This window comes from Vicugna pacos, chromosome 12, assembly GCF_048564905.1.
Source record: "Vicugna pacos chromosome 12, VicPac4, whole genome shotgun sequence".
NCBI lineage: Eukaryota > Metazoa > Chordata > Mammalia > Artiodactyla > Camelidae > Vicugna > Vicugna pacos.
The window spans coordinates 60,368,482-60,380,584 of NC_132998.1; the positions used below are offsets into that span (position 1 = coordinate 60,368,482).

General features: G+C 47.7%; 1 protein-coding gene and 1 long non-coding RNA gene across 6 annotated transcripts in view; one reads left to right on the forward strand and one right to left on the reverse strand.

Annotated features, from left to right (window-relative positions):
• The window catches only part of MEI1 (meiotic double-stranded break formation protein 1), a 58,375-nt gene extending 47,279 nt beyond the window's left edge, over positions 1–11,096 (forward strand). For all 5 annotated transcript variants that reach the window (XM_072973607.1, XM_006207134.3, XM_072973606.1 and 2 more), the window contains 9 exons: positions 290–400; positions 721–881; positions 3,036–3,117; positions 3,304–3,479; positions 8,122–8,203; positions 8,674–8,780; positions 9,774–9,905; positions 10,086–10,198; positions 10,889–11,096. In XM_072973607.1, coding sequence (XP_072829708.1) covers positions 290–400; positions 721–881; positions 3,036–3,117; positions 3,304–3,479; positions 8,122–8,203; positions 8,674–8,780; positions 9,774–9,905; positions 10,086–10,198; positions 10,889–10,934 — 1,010 coding nt within the window. In that variant the 3' untranslated portion in view covers positions 10,935–11,096. The remainder of the gene's footprint in view (positions 1–289; positions 401–720; positions 882–3,035; positions 3,118–3,303; positions 3,480–8,121; positions 8,204–8,673; positions 8,781–9,773; positions 9,906–10,085; positions 10,199–10,888) is intronic.
• On the reverse strand, positions 9,322–12,088 carry LOC140700296 (uncharacterized). Its single transcript, XR_012078685.1, has 2 exons — positions 11,932–12,088; positions 9,322–9,899 (listed from the first exon to the last, which is right to left on the reverse strand). It is a non-coding gene; the product is annotated as an uncharacterized lncRNA (long non-coding RNA).
• Between the last annotated feature and the right edge of the window lie 15 nt (positions 12,089–12,103).

Sequence of the window (12,103 nt, forward strand, 5' to 3'; positions counted from 1 at the left end):
AGGATGCCTTTTGACCACCTAAACTTGTGCAGCCTGTTCTAATGTGCAGTTGTGGGCTGCTTGCCTGATGTCTGTTCAGATGGAAGGTATGAACATGCCTTCTCATTTGTCACTGTATTTCTTTCCATTGGTAATATCAGGAACAATTAGTTTGTGCTTGGTCCCAAGACTGACATCTGAAATTAGCCAGTTGAGGGCCATTGTGTGAGAAGAATGTGCAAGTGCTGGTGTGTGTTAAAGCTGTGGAGTGCTGAGTGTTGGGGCTCCTGGGGACTGTTCTCTCTTGCAGTGAGCAAGCTGTGTGGGAAATGCAGCCCCACTGACACCGACATCCTACAGCCCTCCTTCAACTTCCTGTATTGGAGCCTTCATCAGACCACGCCAGGCAGTCAGAAAAGAGGTGCTGGGACCCAGGCTGGGATAATAAAGAGGAAGGGTGCTAGGTAGTGTCTGTGGCCCTCGCTGCCCTCAGTTTTTCCTTCTTAAAAAAATAAATAAGGGGGTTTGTGGCTGGACTGGTTGGTCATAAGGTCTTTCTGGTTCTGATAACCTGTGGTTCTGAAATGAAGCTGGGATCCTTGGAGCCTCAAGCTCATCCTTTTGCTTATTTACTGTGTGTGTGTGAAGCACCCATCAGGTGCTAACTAAGCACCATGGTGGCACTGAGCTGGAGGTTCTGTATTAACTCATGTGTCCTCTGCCCTGCCGAACCCTCTACAGCTGCTGCAGTGCTCCTGAGCAGCATGACCCTGATGGAGCTTCTGGAGAAGATGCTGGCACTCACCTGGGTCAAGGCTGGCTCTCCTGGGACTGCGCTTCTCTGCTCTGCCTGGCTGCTCACTGCCTCCTGCTCTGCCCAGCAGCACAATGGCAGTCTGCAGGTTTGTCTCCGACTCCTGTGGCTTTGGGGCATGAGTGGCAAAGGAGTGATAAAGATCCTGAGTTCTGGTCCCAGCTGTGGCTTATTAGCTGTGTAACCTTGGCAAGGTATTTAACTCTCTGAGCTTCAATTTCCTTGCCTACAAAACAGGGGAAAATATGCAGAGCTATTGTCAAGTTAGTTTACATTAATCAGTGTACCCCACATTTGGGGAACTTGTGTTGTAGTCTTTAAGCAAAGCCTTGAAAGGAAAATAAGACTGTACCAGGCAAAGATAGTGGGGAAAGGCATTCTAGGCAAAGAAACTGATATGAGCAAAGGCCTGAAGCTGCACAAACTTAAGATGTGGTATATACGTTTGAAGAGTGTTGAAGTACTGACTGCATGGCAGAGTGTGAGGAGTGGACTGTCAGACTGGGCAGGAGGCAGAATCCAGCCTGTGATCTTGAAGTGGTGGGTGGCAAGCTCTGGAGTGCCATACATGTGTAAGCTGTTATTGTGATTGTTCTAGAAGGTGATGCAGGGAACAGGAGAGCCATGCACATATCTACAGAGCACTTCGTTTCCTCTCAGCCCCTCCTCCTTGTACGACTTTGTCCTCCTATTGCCCTGCGTGAGCTCCTCTGGGGGCTGCTTCCTTCTTCAGGTGTGTCCTCCCTAAGTCTGGCTGCTCCTAGTAGACAGAAACCATCTTCTAGCCTTTGAGGTATCCTTGCACTGTAGAGCCAGGCACACACCCATTTGTGTAGAAGTGAAATCAGTTTTAAAGTTTGGCCTTAAGGGTGGGCAGCTAGCTGTGGCAGATCTATGCTATAATATCTCCTCAGGTAGTCGCCAATGGGGTCGATTTGGGACAGGAATCTTTCCTGCTTTTCTATGGGAGAGTGTTGGGCCCATCGATACTCCTGCATCCACCTGTCTGGGTGGAAGCCTGCACCTTGTCCTTGACTCTACTCTGGTCCTCAACCCACACCGAGCTAATAACCAAACTACCTCTACTCTAAGTCCTCCTCTCCCCCTAGTTCAGGTCTGATCATTCATCTTCACCACTAATGTGGCCTGTTCACAATCTCCTGGCCTCCAGCTCCCCCTTCCTCCACCTCTCCTATCCCCATGGCCACAGTCTGTCCACACTGCCTCTCTGCCCACAATCCTTCAGCAGCCTTTTTGTTCTCTTCATGGTTGCTGAGACCCTGCTTATAGGCCCCTGTGCAGCCTTACTTTCTGCCATTCCACCCTCCTTCCCTGTCTTTTGACCAAGTGTTTGCTCTTCTCCCAGTCAGCTATGCTCTTTCACATCTCCATACCTTTTTTTCTTCGTTTTTGGTTGATTTGTAATAGCCTTCATTTTTAGGACAGTTTTAGATTTACAGAAAAATTGAGCAGAGCTCCCACATAACCTCATACACAACTTCCTCTATTAACATCTTACATATATCTCCATACCTTTGTACAAGTTGGTTCTTCTGCCTGGAACGTGCTGATTCCACCTGTCAACAAGTATTTTTGAGAAATTGCTTTGTGCCAAAATATGACAGATCCAAGCAGAGAACCTGCCTTTAGGCAGCTTGTGTTCCTGATAAGGAAAGCAGAGCAGACTCACAGCTTTGAACCTGCAATGCCAACTAACCCCTCAGTTTGGTCATTGCTTTGACATTAAGGAGCACGTTCACAATGCTGATCCTCAACTATTCTTTACAATAGCTGTGGGGGGAGTAAAAGCAGGTGGCATTCATAGATGATGGAAGTCAGGTGGGCCGAGAGAGGTGCAGTGCAGTGACTTGCCCACAGTCACATAGCTGGCAAGTGGCAGAGCCAGGGTTTTTATTCTGAGCTGTTGACTCCAGGTCTGAGTTAGGTGGATGGTGGGCTGAGGTGGAGACTGACCCACAGATGAGGCCAGAAAAGACTCCCTGGTGCAGGAACTCTCAGGATGGGGGAAATTTGGGAGAAGCAAGGTTCTCCAGGTATGGGCTTTATTTTCCTGTTCAAGCTCCTGAATCCAGGTCTGGTGAGACACAATACTCTGTGTAGCCTCCTCTGTCCTTCTGGATGCAGGGTGTATGTGTCAGGGTAGAAGAACTAATGTGGCAGGTTATTTTCTGCCCAAGCTCCCAGAATGTGAGGGTTATCCCTTTACCCTCTGCCCTGCCAGGTTCACCAGACACTGTCTGTGGAACTGGACCAAGTATTGAAGGCCCTCAGCTTTCCAAAGAAAAAGGCTGCACTGCTCTCAGGTATGTGCCAAGGGCCTCTAGCAGGAGGATAAAAACCCTGCCCCTAGATTCTGAGATGGGACCATCCCACCCAGACTAGCCTATGGTCACCCCATTATTATATTCATTGTCTTCCCTCTGTGACAGAGCTGGGTGGGAGGTGGGGAAGGAGACAGGAACTGAGTCTAAGGAGTTTCCTACTTTCAGCTGCCATCTTACGCTTCCTGCGGACAGCCCTGCAACAAAGCTTTTCCTCTGCCCTGGTGGCCCTAGTACCCTCAGAGGCCCAGCCACAGCCAGCCCCTGAGGACACTGTCCTAGCTCCACTGAGAGCATCACAAGTTCTGTCCCTGGTCATCGGACTGCAGAACCTCCTGGTGCAGGTAAGGCTCTTGCTGAGTGGACTCTGGCAGTGAGCCTGGTTCTCCCAGGGTGACGGCAGGAAGGGGTGGCTGCCTGTCAAGAGCCTGGTATTTCCACCAAGGCCTGGAGAGTGGATTGATTGGTTTTAAAGTTACAGTGACAGAAATGAAACTTAAATTGGTTCATAACTGAGAAGTTCAGGGGTCAGTACTGGCTTTAGGCACAGCTGGATCCCGGAGGCTCAGGCAGTGTCATCACAACTCTGTCTCCATCTCTTGTCTCTGAATTTCTCTCTGTCAGCTTTATTCTTATGGAATGGTAGGATGACCAACAGCAGCTCCTGGCTTATATCCTTCCAGCAGAAAGCAAGCTTCTCCTTCCTAGTACTCTCCAGAATTGAGTCTCATTAGCTTTGCTTGGTCATGTACCAATCACTATGCCCGAGACATGGGATGCTCTAACTGGCCTGGCTTGGGTCAGTGCCCTCTCCTGGAGGCTGGGGCATATGATCAGCTCTCCATAACTCACATGGACTGAATGTAAGAGAGGAATGGTTCTGCAAAAGAAAACTCAGAAGAAGGAGGAATGGATCCTGGACAAGCAAAAACAGTAGATGCCCACCTAAGAGGGGTTTTGTGTTTTACACCTTAGAGGATTCTTGGAGATCATTGTTTGTCCAGGGAACACATACTGTGAAAGGCGGTGAGAGTATGGAGATAAATCAGATTCTTACCTTTGAAATAGTTTCAGGCTGGTGGATGGTATCATGTAGATAACAGGTGATGACACAGTGTGGTCAGTGCTGGGCTAAAGGGAAATACTGCACAGTGAGGGCACAGGACGTGCCTTACAGGCTAGTGTAGGATGAGTGCGAGGCTGACTGTCAGGGAAGGCTTTCTAGGGGAGGTGCTTGAGCTGGGCTGGAAATATCAAGTGACTTGTTGTAGGTCCTCAGGGCCTGGGGGCATCAGAAAGGGACTGATCTTGACAGCAGCACAATTTTGTTCTCTGGTATGGACTCATTTCCTGTCCCTGGCCTTATGGCCCATTTCCACCCATGATTCCCCAAGACTTTCTTCCTTTCAAGGAGCTTATTGTCTATTGTTTTCAAATGTGAGCTGGTCATTGTAGGGTGACCAAGGCCCCAGATGTTTATGCTGTTAGACTTGGACTCTCTTTTCCTGCCCTCTGGAGCTTGACCAAGACAGATGGTCACAGATCCATGTGGTCTGATCTGATGGCCAGGCATCATGGGGCAGCCAGCAAATGAGTGAGAGGAGTTGCAGAGACTTCCTCGGGGGAGGGGTGGGGGGCCTTGATTTGAGTGGACTCTCCTTGGTGCCCAGATAATTACAGCACATATATGATATGGCTGTTGATTGTGGGAGATTATGTTCAAGGATTGACCCCCACTGGGCCTGTGCACATGTTGGGGGAAGTTGGGAAATGTAAGGAGACAGAAGATGTTCCAGAAGTGGGCCCTGGCCAGGCTCTGTGATTGCTGAGTCTTGTCCTGCCAGCTCATCTATGTACAAGGCTCTGTGCTCTTTATGGACCAGACCTCTGTCATGTGTAGCACTTATCTCTCTCTGTTGTTAAGTTCCCATTTTCATATCAGTCTTCCCCAGGCTGTGAGTCCTCAAAGGTAGGGACTGTGTCTGGTTAATCTTTATGCATCCTTCCCCTTGTGGGTTCAAATCCAGTTGAGAAATTAGGAATCAGATGAGAACCAAAGCATCAGATTTACTGCTGACAAACACCATAGTAGAATGTAGCTGGGACTTAAGTTCAGAAGGGTTTTTTTTTTTTAATCTGAGATTTTTTTAACTTACAACAGAGATGAAAGAATTTTATAGTGAACACTCATACACCTACCATCTACTTTCTACCATTAATGTTTTTCTATACTTGCTTTAGCTTATTGGTCCAAAAGGATTTTTAAACTACCCTCCTTCCCCCGGGTTAGACCAGGAGCCCATGGGCGGGGAAATTGTGTTTGCATTTCCATAATGTCCATGTGGGGACACTTAGCCAGCTGGCCAAGATATTGAGAGTTTTAGTTCATGGGAGCAGGACCTTTAATATCTTAATCCTGCCCTGCCGGCACAGTAGGTGTTATGTTAGCATCTCACCTTTAGATAAATCTCTCTTTGGGTGAGGAAGAGCCAGTTAGAGGTGGGAAGAAGGGCAAATGCTTTTCTCCCATGTTTCTGAAAGAGCTGAAGTTCTTGTTTTAGCATTCAGAACACAGAGAGGGGGAAAATGATTCCCTTATACCCAGCATAAAGCCTGGCGTAGAATTGGTATTCAGTAATGTTTGTTGAATGAATGAATGAGGACACAGGAATGAACATGACACAGTGCCAGCCGTTTAAGCACTCACAGATTGTAGGAAACACAAAAGATTATAACTAATGGCAAAATGACCTATTACTTGAATCAAGGAAGGCTCCACAGGAAAGGCTGCATTTGAACTAGCCAGATTTCAGGTACCTGAGAAGAGGCTGGAAGTGCCCACTGGTTGAGTTAATTTTAGATGGGAGAAGGAGAAAGGGCATGGGCCTAGGATCTGTTTTTGGACCTACTACCCAGGTGTCCTCAGGTCAAGTATTTTCTCTCTGGGCCTCAGTTTTCTCAATTGTAAAATGAGATGAGTAGATTAGCTCAACCACTTCAAATTATGTGTCTTAAAAGCCCTAGGGGTTCCGAGAAGGAGACTTAGGGGTTGTTAAAGAGGGAGAGTGTTTTCTCTGCCTAATGCCTTTCACCATTTTTTGAGTGTTAACCCTGTGCCAAGCACTGGATAAACACTCTATATCTATTTCTAATCTAACCCTTTCATCAACCCAAGTAATCTTTTTATCCCACTTAGCAAAGTTGAGCAACCTTGGCCAGGTTCCTACAGACAGTAAGTGACTAAGCAGGGATTCAAACCCAAGTCTGCCCCATATCTCAACCACCAGGCTCTGCCTTCCAAAGCACAGCATGAGGACAACATAGGATTGTTTTGTTTGTTTGCTTTTACATTTAAAAAAATTAGTTTTATTGAGATAAGAGTTACATGCAATAAAATTCACTGATTTTAAGTGTACAATTAGATGAGTTTTGACAAAAATATACAGTTCTGTAAATACCACCGTAATCATGATATAGAACATTTCCATCATTATGAAAAGTTCCCCTATGTCCCTTTGTAGTCAGTCCCCTCTCCCCATCCCTGACCCTTTGCAAACACTGATCTGCTTTCTGTCACTACAGTTTTACCATATCTAGAATTCCATATGAATGAAATCATGTAATATTTGGTCTTGTGTGTCTAGTGTCTTTCACTTAACTTAATGCTTTTGAGATTCATTCACATTGTTGTGTGCATCAGTACTTCATTTCTTTTTGTTGGTGAGTAGTAGCCCATTATAGGGCTGTACTACAATCTGTTTATCCATTCACCTACTAAAAGATATTTGGGACTTCCAGCTTTTTGGCTATTATGAATAAAGACTAAAATACAGTCTTTGTGTGAATATACACTTTCATTTCTCTTGGGTAAATACCTAGAAATGGGATTGCTGGGTCAAATAACATTAGTTTTCTGTTGCTGTGTAACAACATAACCACAAACTTAATGGCCTAACACAATATTCATTTACTATCTCACAATATTCTACATCAGAAGTCTGGGTGGGCCTGACCAGTTTCTTTCTTTAGGGTCTCACAAGGCTGAAATCAAGGTATCTGCAAAGCTGGGTGCTTATCTGGGAGATCTGGGGAAGAATCCACTTCTTCCTTGGGGGCCTCTTTCAGCTCTCTAAGGTTGCCCACATTCTTTCTCACATGGCCTCTCCATCTTCAAACAGTCAAAGACTGTTGAGTCCTTCTCACACTTGTAGTCTCTCTGGGTCTTCTGCCACCAGCCAGAGAAAACTCTGCTTTTGAAGGACTGGTGTGATTAGATTGGATCCACTCAGTCTCCCTTTGCCATGTATTATAACCTAATCACAGGCTTAACATCTGGGAGCAAAGTTCATGGGACCATCTTAAAATTCTGCCTACCACATATGGTATGTATGTTTAACTTTATAAGAAACCATCTCAAACTGTTTTCCAAACTGGCTGCACCATTTTGCCTTCCCACCAGAAGTATATGAGAGTTCCAGTTGCTTCACATTCTAGACATGGTATTGTCAGTCAAGTTTAGCTATTGGTGAGTGTGGTATCTCAAGGTGGCTTTAATTTGCATTTCCCTAATAACTAATAAGTTCTTTTCATATGCTTATTAGAGCATAAAATTTAATTTGATGAAAGGTTCTGCTGCTTTAAAAAAAAAAGATCTTCACACATTGGCTTAGATAAACTGTGGGGCTCTTACAGAGTCTGTAATCTGTGAATCTCTTACTAGGGCCCAGGGCCCACCCTTTTCTGAAACAAAACAGTCTCTCAGAGGTAGATAGATCATCAGGACAAGCACTGTGCCATCTGTGTAGGTGAGATGAAACCAACAAACATTTTTCATTATCTGCAGAGCCACAATCCCAAATCTGAAATTCTGAAATCCAAATTATTTTAAAAACCAAATGTTTTTTCCTTGGTTGACATCAAAACCCATCGGTAGCAAAACCTGACATAAACTTCTGTGGGCTTTTTGTTTTTGTTGTTTTCTTGCAGAAGGACCCTCTGTTGTCCTATGCCTGTGTTGGCTGCCTGGAGGCCTTGCTTGACTACCTCCACGCCCGGAGCCCAGACGTCGGTAGAAACCCTCCCCATTCTCTGCTGTTCCCCTGGAGAATATTGGAGGGGGCCAGCACCTGCCATCCTCCCACCCCAGATGCCTATCCCCTGTTCTGTGATTCACATTCATTTTCTTTTAACAATACTGCAAGGGCACTGCCATGCTCGTCATACAAATGAGGACACTGGATATGGTTCAGGGAGGTCAAGCAACTTGCCCCAACCAAGGTCACAAAGCTCTTAAGTGGCAGGGCTCTTCCTGTTGCCTGCCTCCCACAACAGTGGGATATGTGGTCTCCCTGAGCCAGGCAGCATAGGTGGATAGAAGCCCAGGGAAAAAAGAAACCTTCTGGGGTCAGCTTGTCCAATGCCCTACCTTTAGCTGAGCAACCCTTTTTTGAGCCAATAAGAGAAAGTCCTCTTTATCAATGTTTCAAGGCCTTTAGAAAGGTAGCATTAACAACCCAGGGTGACTGGTATTTCCCACAGCACTCCATGTGGCCTCCCAGCCCTGGAATCGTTTTCTGCTATTTACCCTCCTGGATGCTGGAGAGAATTCCTTCCTCAGACCTGAGATCTTGAGGCTCATGACCCTGGTAAGTACAGAAAGGATGGTTTTGTGGTCTGAAGAATGTCATGAGCTGGGTAGTCCTGAGGAGGCCAGGGAAACTTTACTTTTGGTAGCCCTAATCTAAGAAGGTAGAGGGGCTAGGTGGGCCTTTACCCTACAAGAGGCTAGATCAGTGAATTCCTCTAAATGCCCACATCTCCTCAGCTCCAAAGACCTGGACATTCTTCTGTGTACACTCACTCATGAAACATTGACCAGGGGCTGCCTGCCACATGGTAGATCTTAGGCTGGGTACCAAAGACGTCACTGAGACAAATGTTCTGCTTTAATGGTCCCTCAGTCTAGAGAAGGAGATAGACAAGGAAACTAATAGTTAAAATGTGATTTTACTAATGGAAGAGTAGAAGATAGCTAAGTGCCTATTGAACAAACAACAAAGCGGTGAGTCTGTGAATGACAATGGGATCAATGAGTAAATCAATGGTTGGTGTTGGAACACAGAAAAGAGTCACTGCTTCTGCCAGAGCTGGGAGAGGGGGGTGAATAAGAATGTAGTAAGTACTCAGTTAATGTCTGTATTTCTTTAATAAAATGAAAGAACATTCAGCAGTGAAGGTAACATATTAGCTGAGGCTTAGAGGATTAATAGGCAGAGAAGGAAGTTTCCAGATATTGAAGTGAGAACAGCAGGTATACAAGCATATGGTGGTATGTTTGGATAACCACACATAGTCTAGTGTGAGGTGCAAGGCTGAGGGTCAGGGTCAGGGTAGGGAGGTAGGGAGACTGAAGGGGTCAGCAGGGCCAGCTCTCAATGTCCTGCAGTCCTCATTTACCTCACTCGTCTGTGTCACAACCCCACACCTGCCTATGAACTCTGAGCTTCTTTAAGGCAGGGTTCTGTGGGCTTCAGATCTGTGTCCCCAGGCCAGTGCTGAGCATGGCAGGGACACAAGAAATGTCTGAATGAAGGCAATGCCAAATCACTGCATGTCTGGGGCCTCTCTCCCTGGGCTAGTTTTTGCGGTTCTGGAGCAGCAGCATCCTCTCTTGTGAAGAGGTGGGTCACGTTCTGCATGGCGCGGCTTTGGCTGACCTCTCTACCCTCTCGAACAGCACACTCCAGGCTCTGCGTGGCTTCTTCCTGCAGGTGGGTGGGAAGGGGATGCCATTTAGCCACTGTGAGGCTTGATCCCTCTATACCGTCTTCTTTGTGGAGGGTAGGAACTCTGGCCATAGCAGCCAGTCAGGATTGCAGTGGGTGGAGGGTAGAGAGGGCCTGTATGGAGTGGGCACTGAGAAAGCCTTCCCTACCCTCCTCTCCCCTCAGGTCCAGAGCATGGGCCTTCTGGCTGATCACAGCATGGCCCAGACCCTGCAGGCTTCCCTGGAGGGCCTTTCCCCCAGGGCCTCCAAGGCCCCGCCACCTCTGCAGGACATGCTGTATCCTTACTTGCGTCTGGGAGGTTTAGCCACCCAGCTATGGGAGGCTGTGGCATCATGCTTCAGGATAGAGAAGTGCACTGTCTATGCCCTGTCCTCTAAAGCAAGCAGGGGATGGTGAGAATAGTTAACAATGGTAGTAGTAACAATGACTTATTCTGTTTATTAAGTCCCTATCAAGGGCCAGTCACATTACATGCACCGTATCTAATCTTCACTGTAGCTAGGGATGTTAAGACAGCTGTAACTTAGACCAGAGAGGTTAAAAGAAGGGCCCAGAATCACAGTGATAGCATCAGGATTTGACCCCAGTGGGTGCTGGGTGACTGGCTTTTCTCTGAGAAAGCCTGGGGCTGTGGGCAGTGGTCACAGGCCCTCTGAGGGGTTGTTGTGGTGATCCAGAGACCCTTTGGTGTAGAGATGTGTGTGTTGGGGGGAGGGTGCCTCCTCCTCACCCCTACTAGCTGCCACCCTGGCTCTACTTCTTCCTCCTTCCATGAAACAGTTCCCTGAAGTATAGCAACTACCTAGCCCAGGTGTTCAGGTCCCAATTTTAATATCCATCCCACTATTTTCAGGAGCACCTCTGCTCTTGTCTGACCATTTTTGTCCCTTCTGGGCCCTGGGACTGTGGTTCTCCCATGGTTGGTCCCACCTGTTTGCTGTTCTCCTCTCATGTTTTGCTACCAGCTGCCTAGGAGGGGTGGCTGTATCCCTGTCCCACATCAGAGACTGACCCTCAGGAACTGAAAGCCCAGAAATGGAGAGAACTGAAACCTGGAGAAGACAAAGTCTGGGCACAATGGTTTGAGGAAAATGGATTACAATTGCAGCTATTCATCTGGAGCCATTTCTCCATTGTTGAAATAGAATCAGGAAATAAAATGATACACTCACATGCCTGTGTGAGCTCTCCAAAAACATTTCAACTTGGCTCCCTCTAGCTGGCTCCTCAGCCAGTATGGATGGCCTTCTCAAGAAGAGAAGGGGCATGGGACTTGTTCTGGTAACACCAGCACCAGCTGGTTGCTTAAGTTGAAAACACCCATAAGGCCATCCTCCTGGATGGAGGGGTAGAGAAAGGTGCTGCTGTGATCCAAGTGCTCTGGGAGTTACTTTACCTGCTACCTCACCTCAGGTGAAGGTGGAGAGAGGTACAGTTTTCAGGCAAGGAAGGTGAGCAGGTCGAGACCGTCTCAGCCTTCCCAGCTGAGGGAACTGTTCCAGTGCAGCCCTGCCCTGAATAAAGTTGGTCCCCTGTGTTTCTTTCCCTCCCGGTCCTACTCAGACCTTGCATTTGTGTACCCACATGTGCGGTTCTTTTAATGTCTGCCCTCCACAACGGCCGGCTCCTGTTCTGAGCTCAGCTCACAGGGACCTTTAGCTGCCTTCCCGCCTGTCTGCCAGGACCCTGGTGCCTTTAACTGGCTAGCCCTTCCTCGGGTCTGGCTCTACTGACTCTACACAAAACTGGGCTGAACTCCATCCGAACGGTTGGACAGGGAAGGACCCGATGAACTTGGTTTAGAACTTTGTGGGCCGGAGGGGCAAGCAGCAGGGATTACCCCAACTCTGCACTGCACGTTACTTGAAAAAAATGTTAGTCACTACCCACTAAACTGATCTTGCCAACTGCAGTTTAAAAAACACTCAGCTGACTAAACAGTTTCGAGGAGGGCGCGGGGAAGGTCGCCCGGCCGACAGGGGTCAAAGCTCCAGTATACTGACGCGACCTTTACGTTAGGAAGAGACTTCAGGCTGACTCCTCCAACCCGACCTTAACACGTGCGCCGAGTCTCTTCGCAGGGTGGGCGGGACTAGGCTCCGGCCGACAGCGCGCAGGATACGCGCCGGAGCCTACGGGGCAGGGCCGGAAATGAGGCCAGGGAGCGGCCGTCGCGGCCC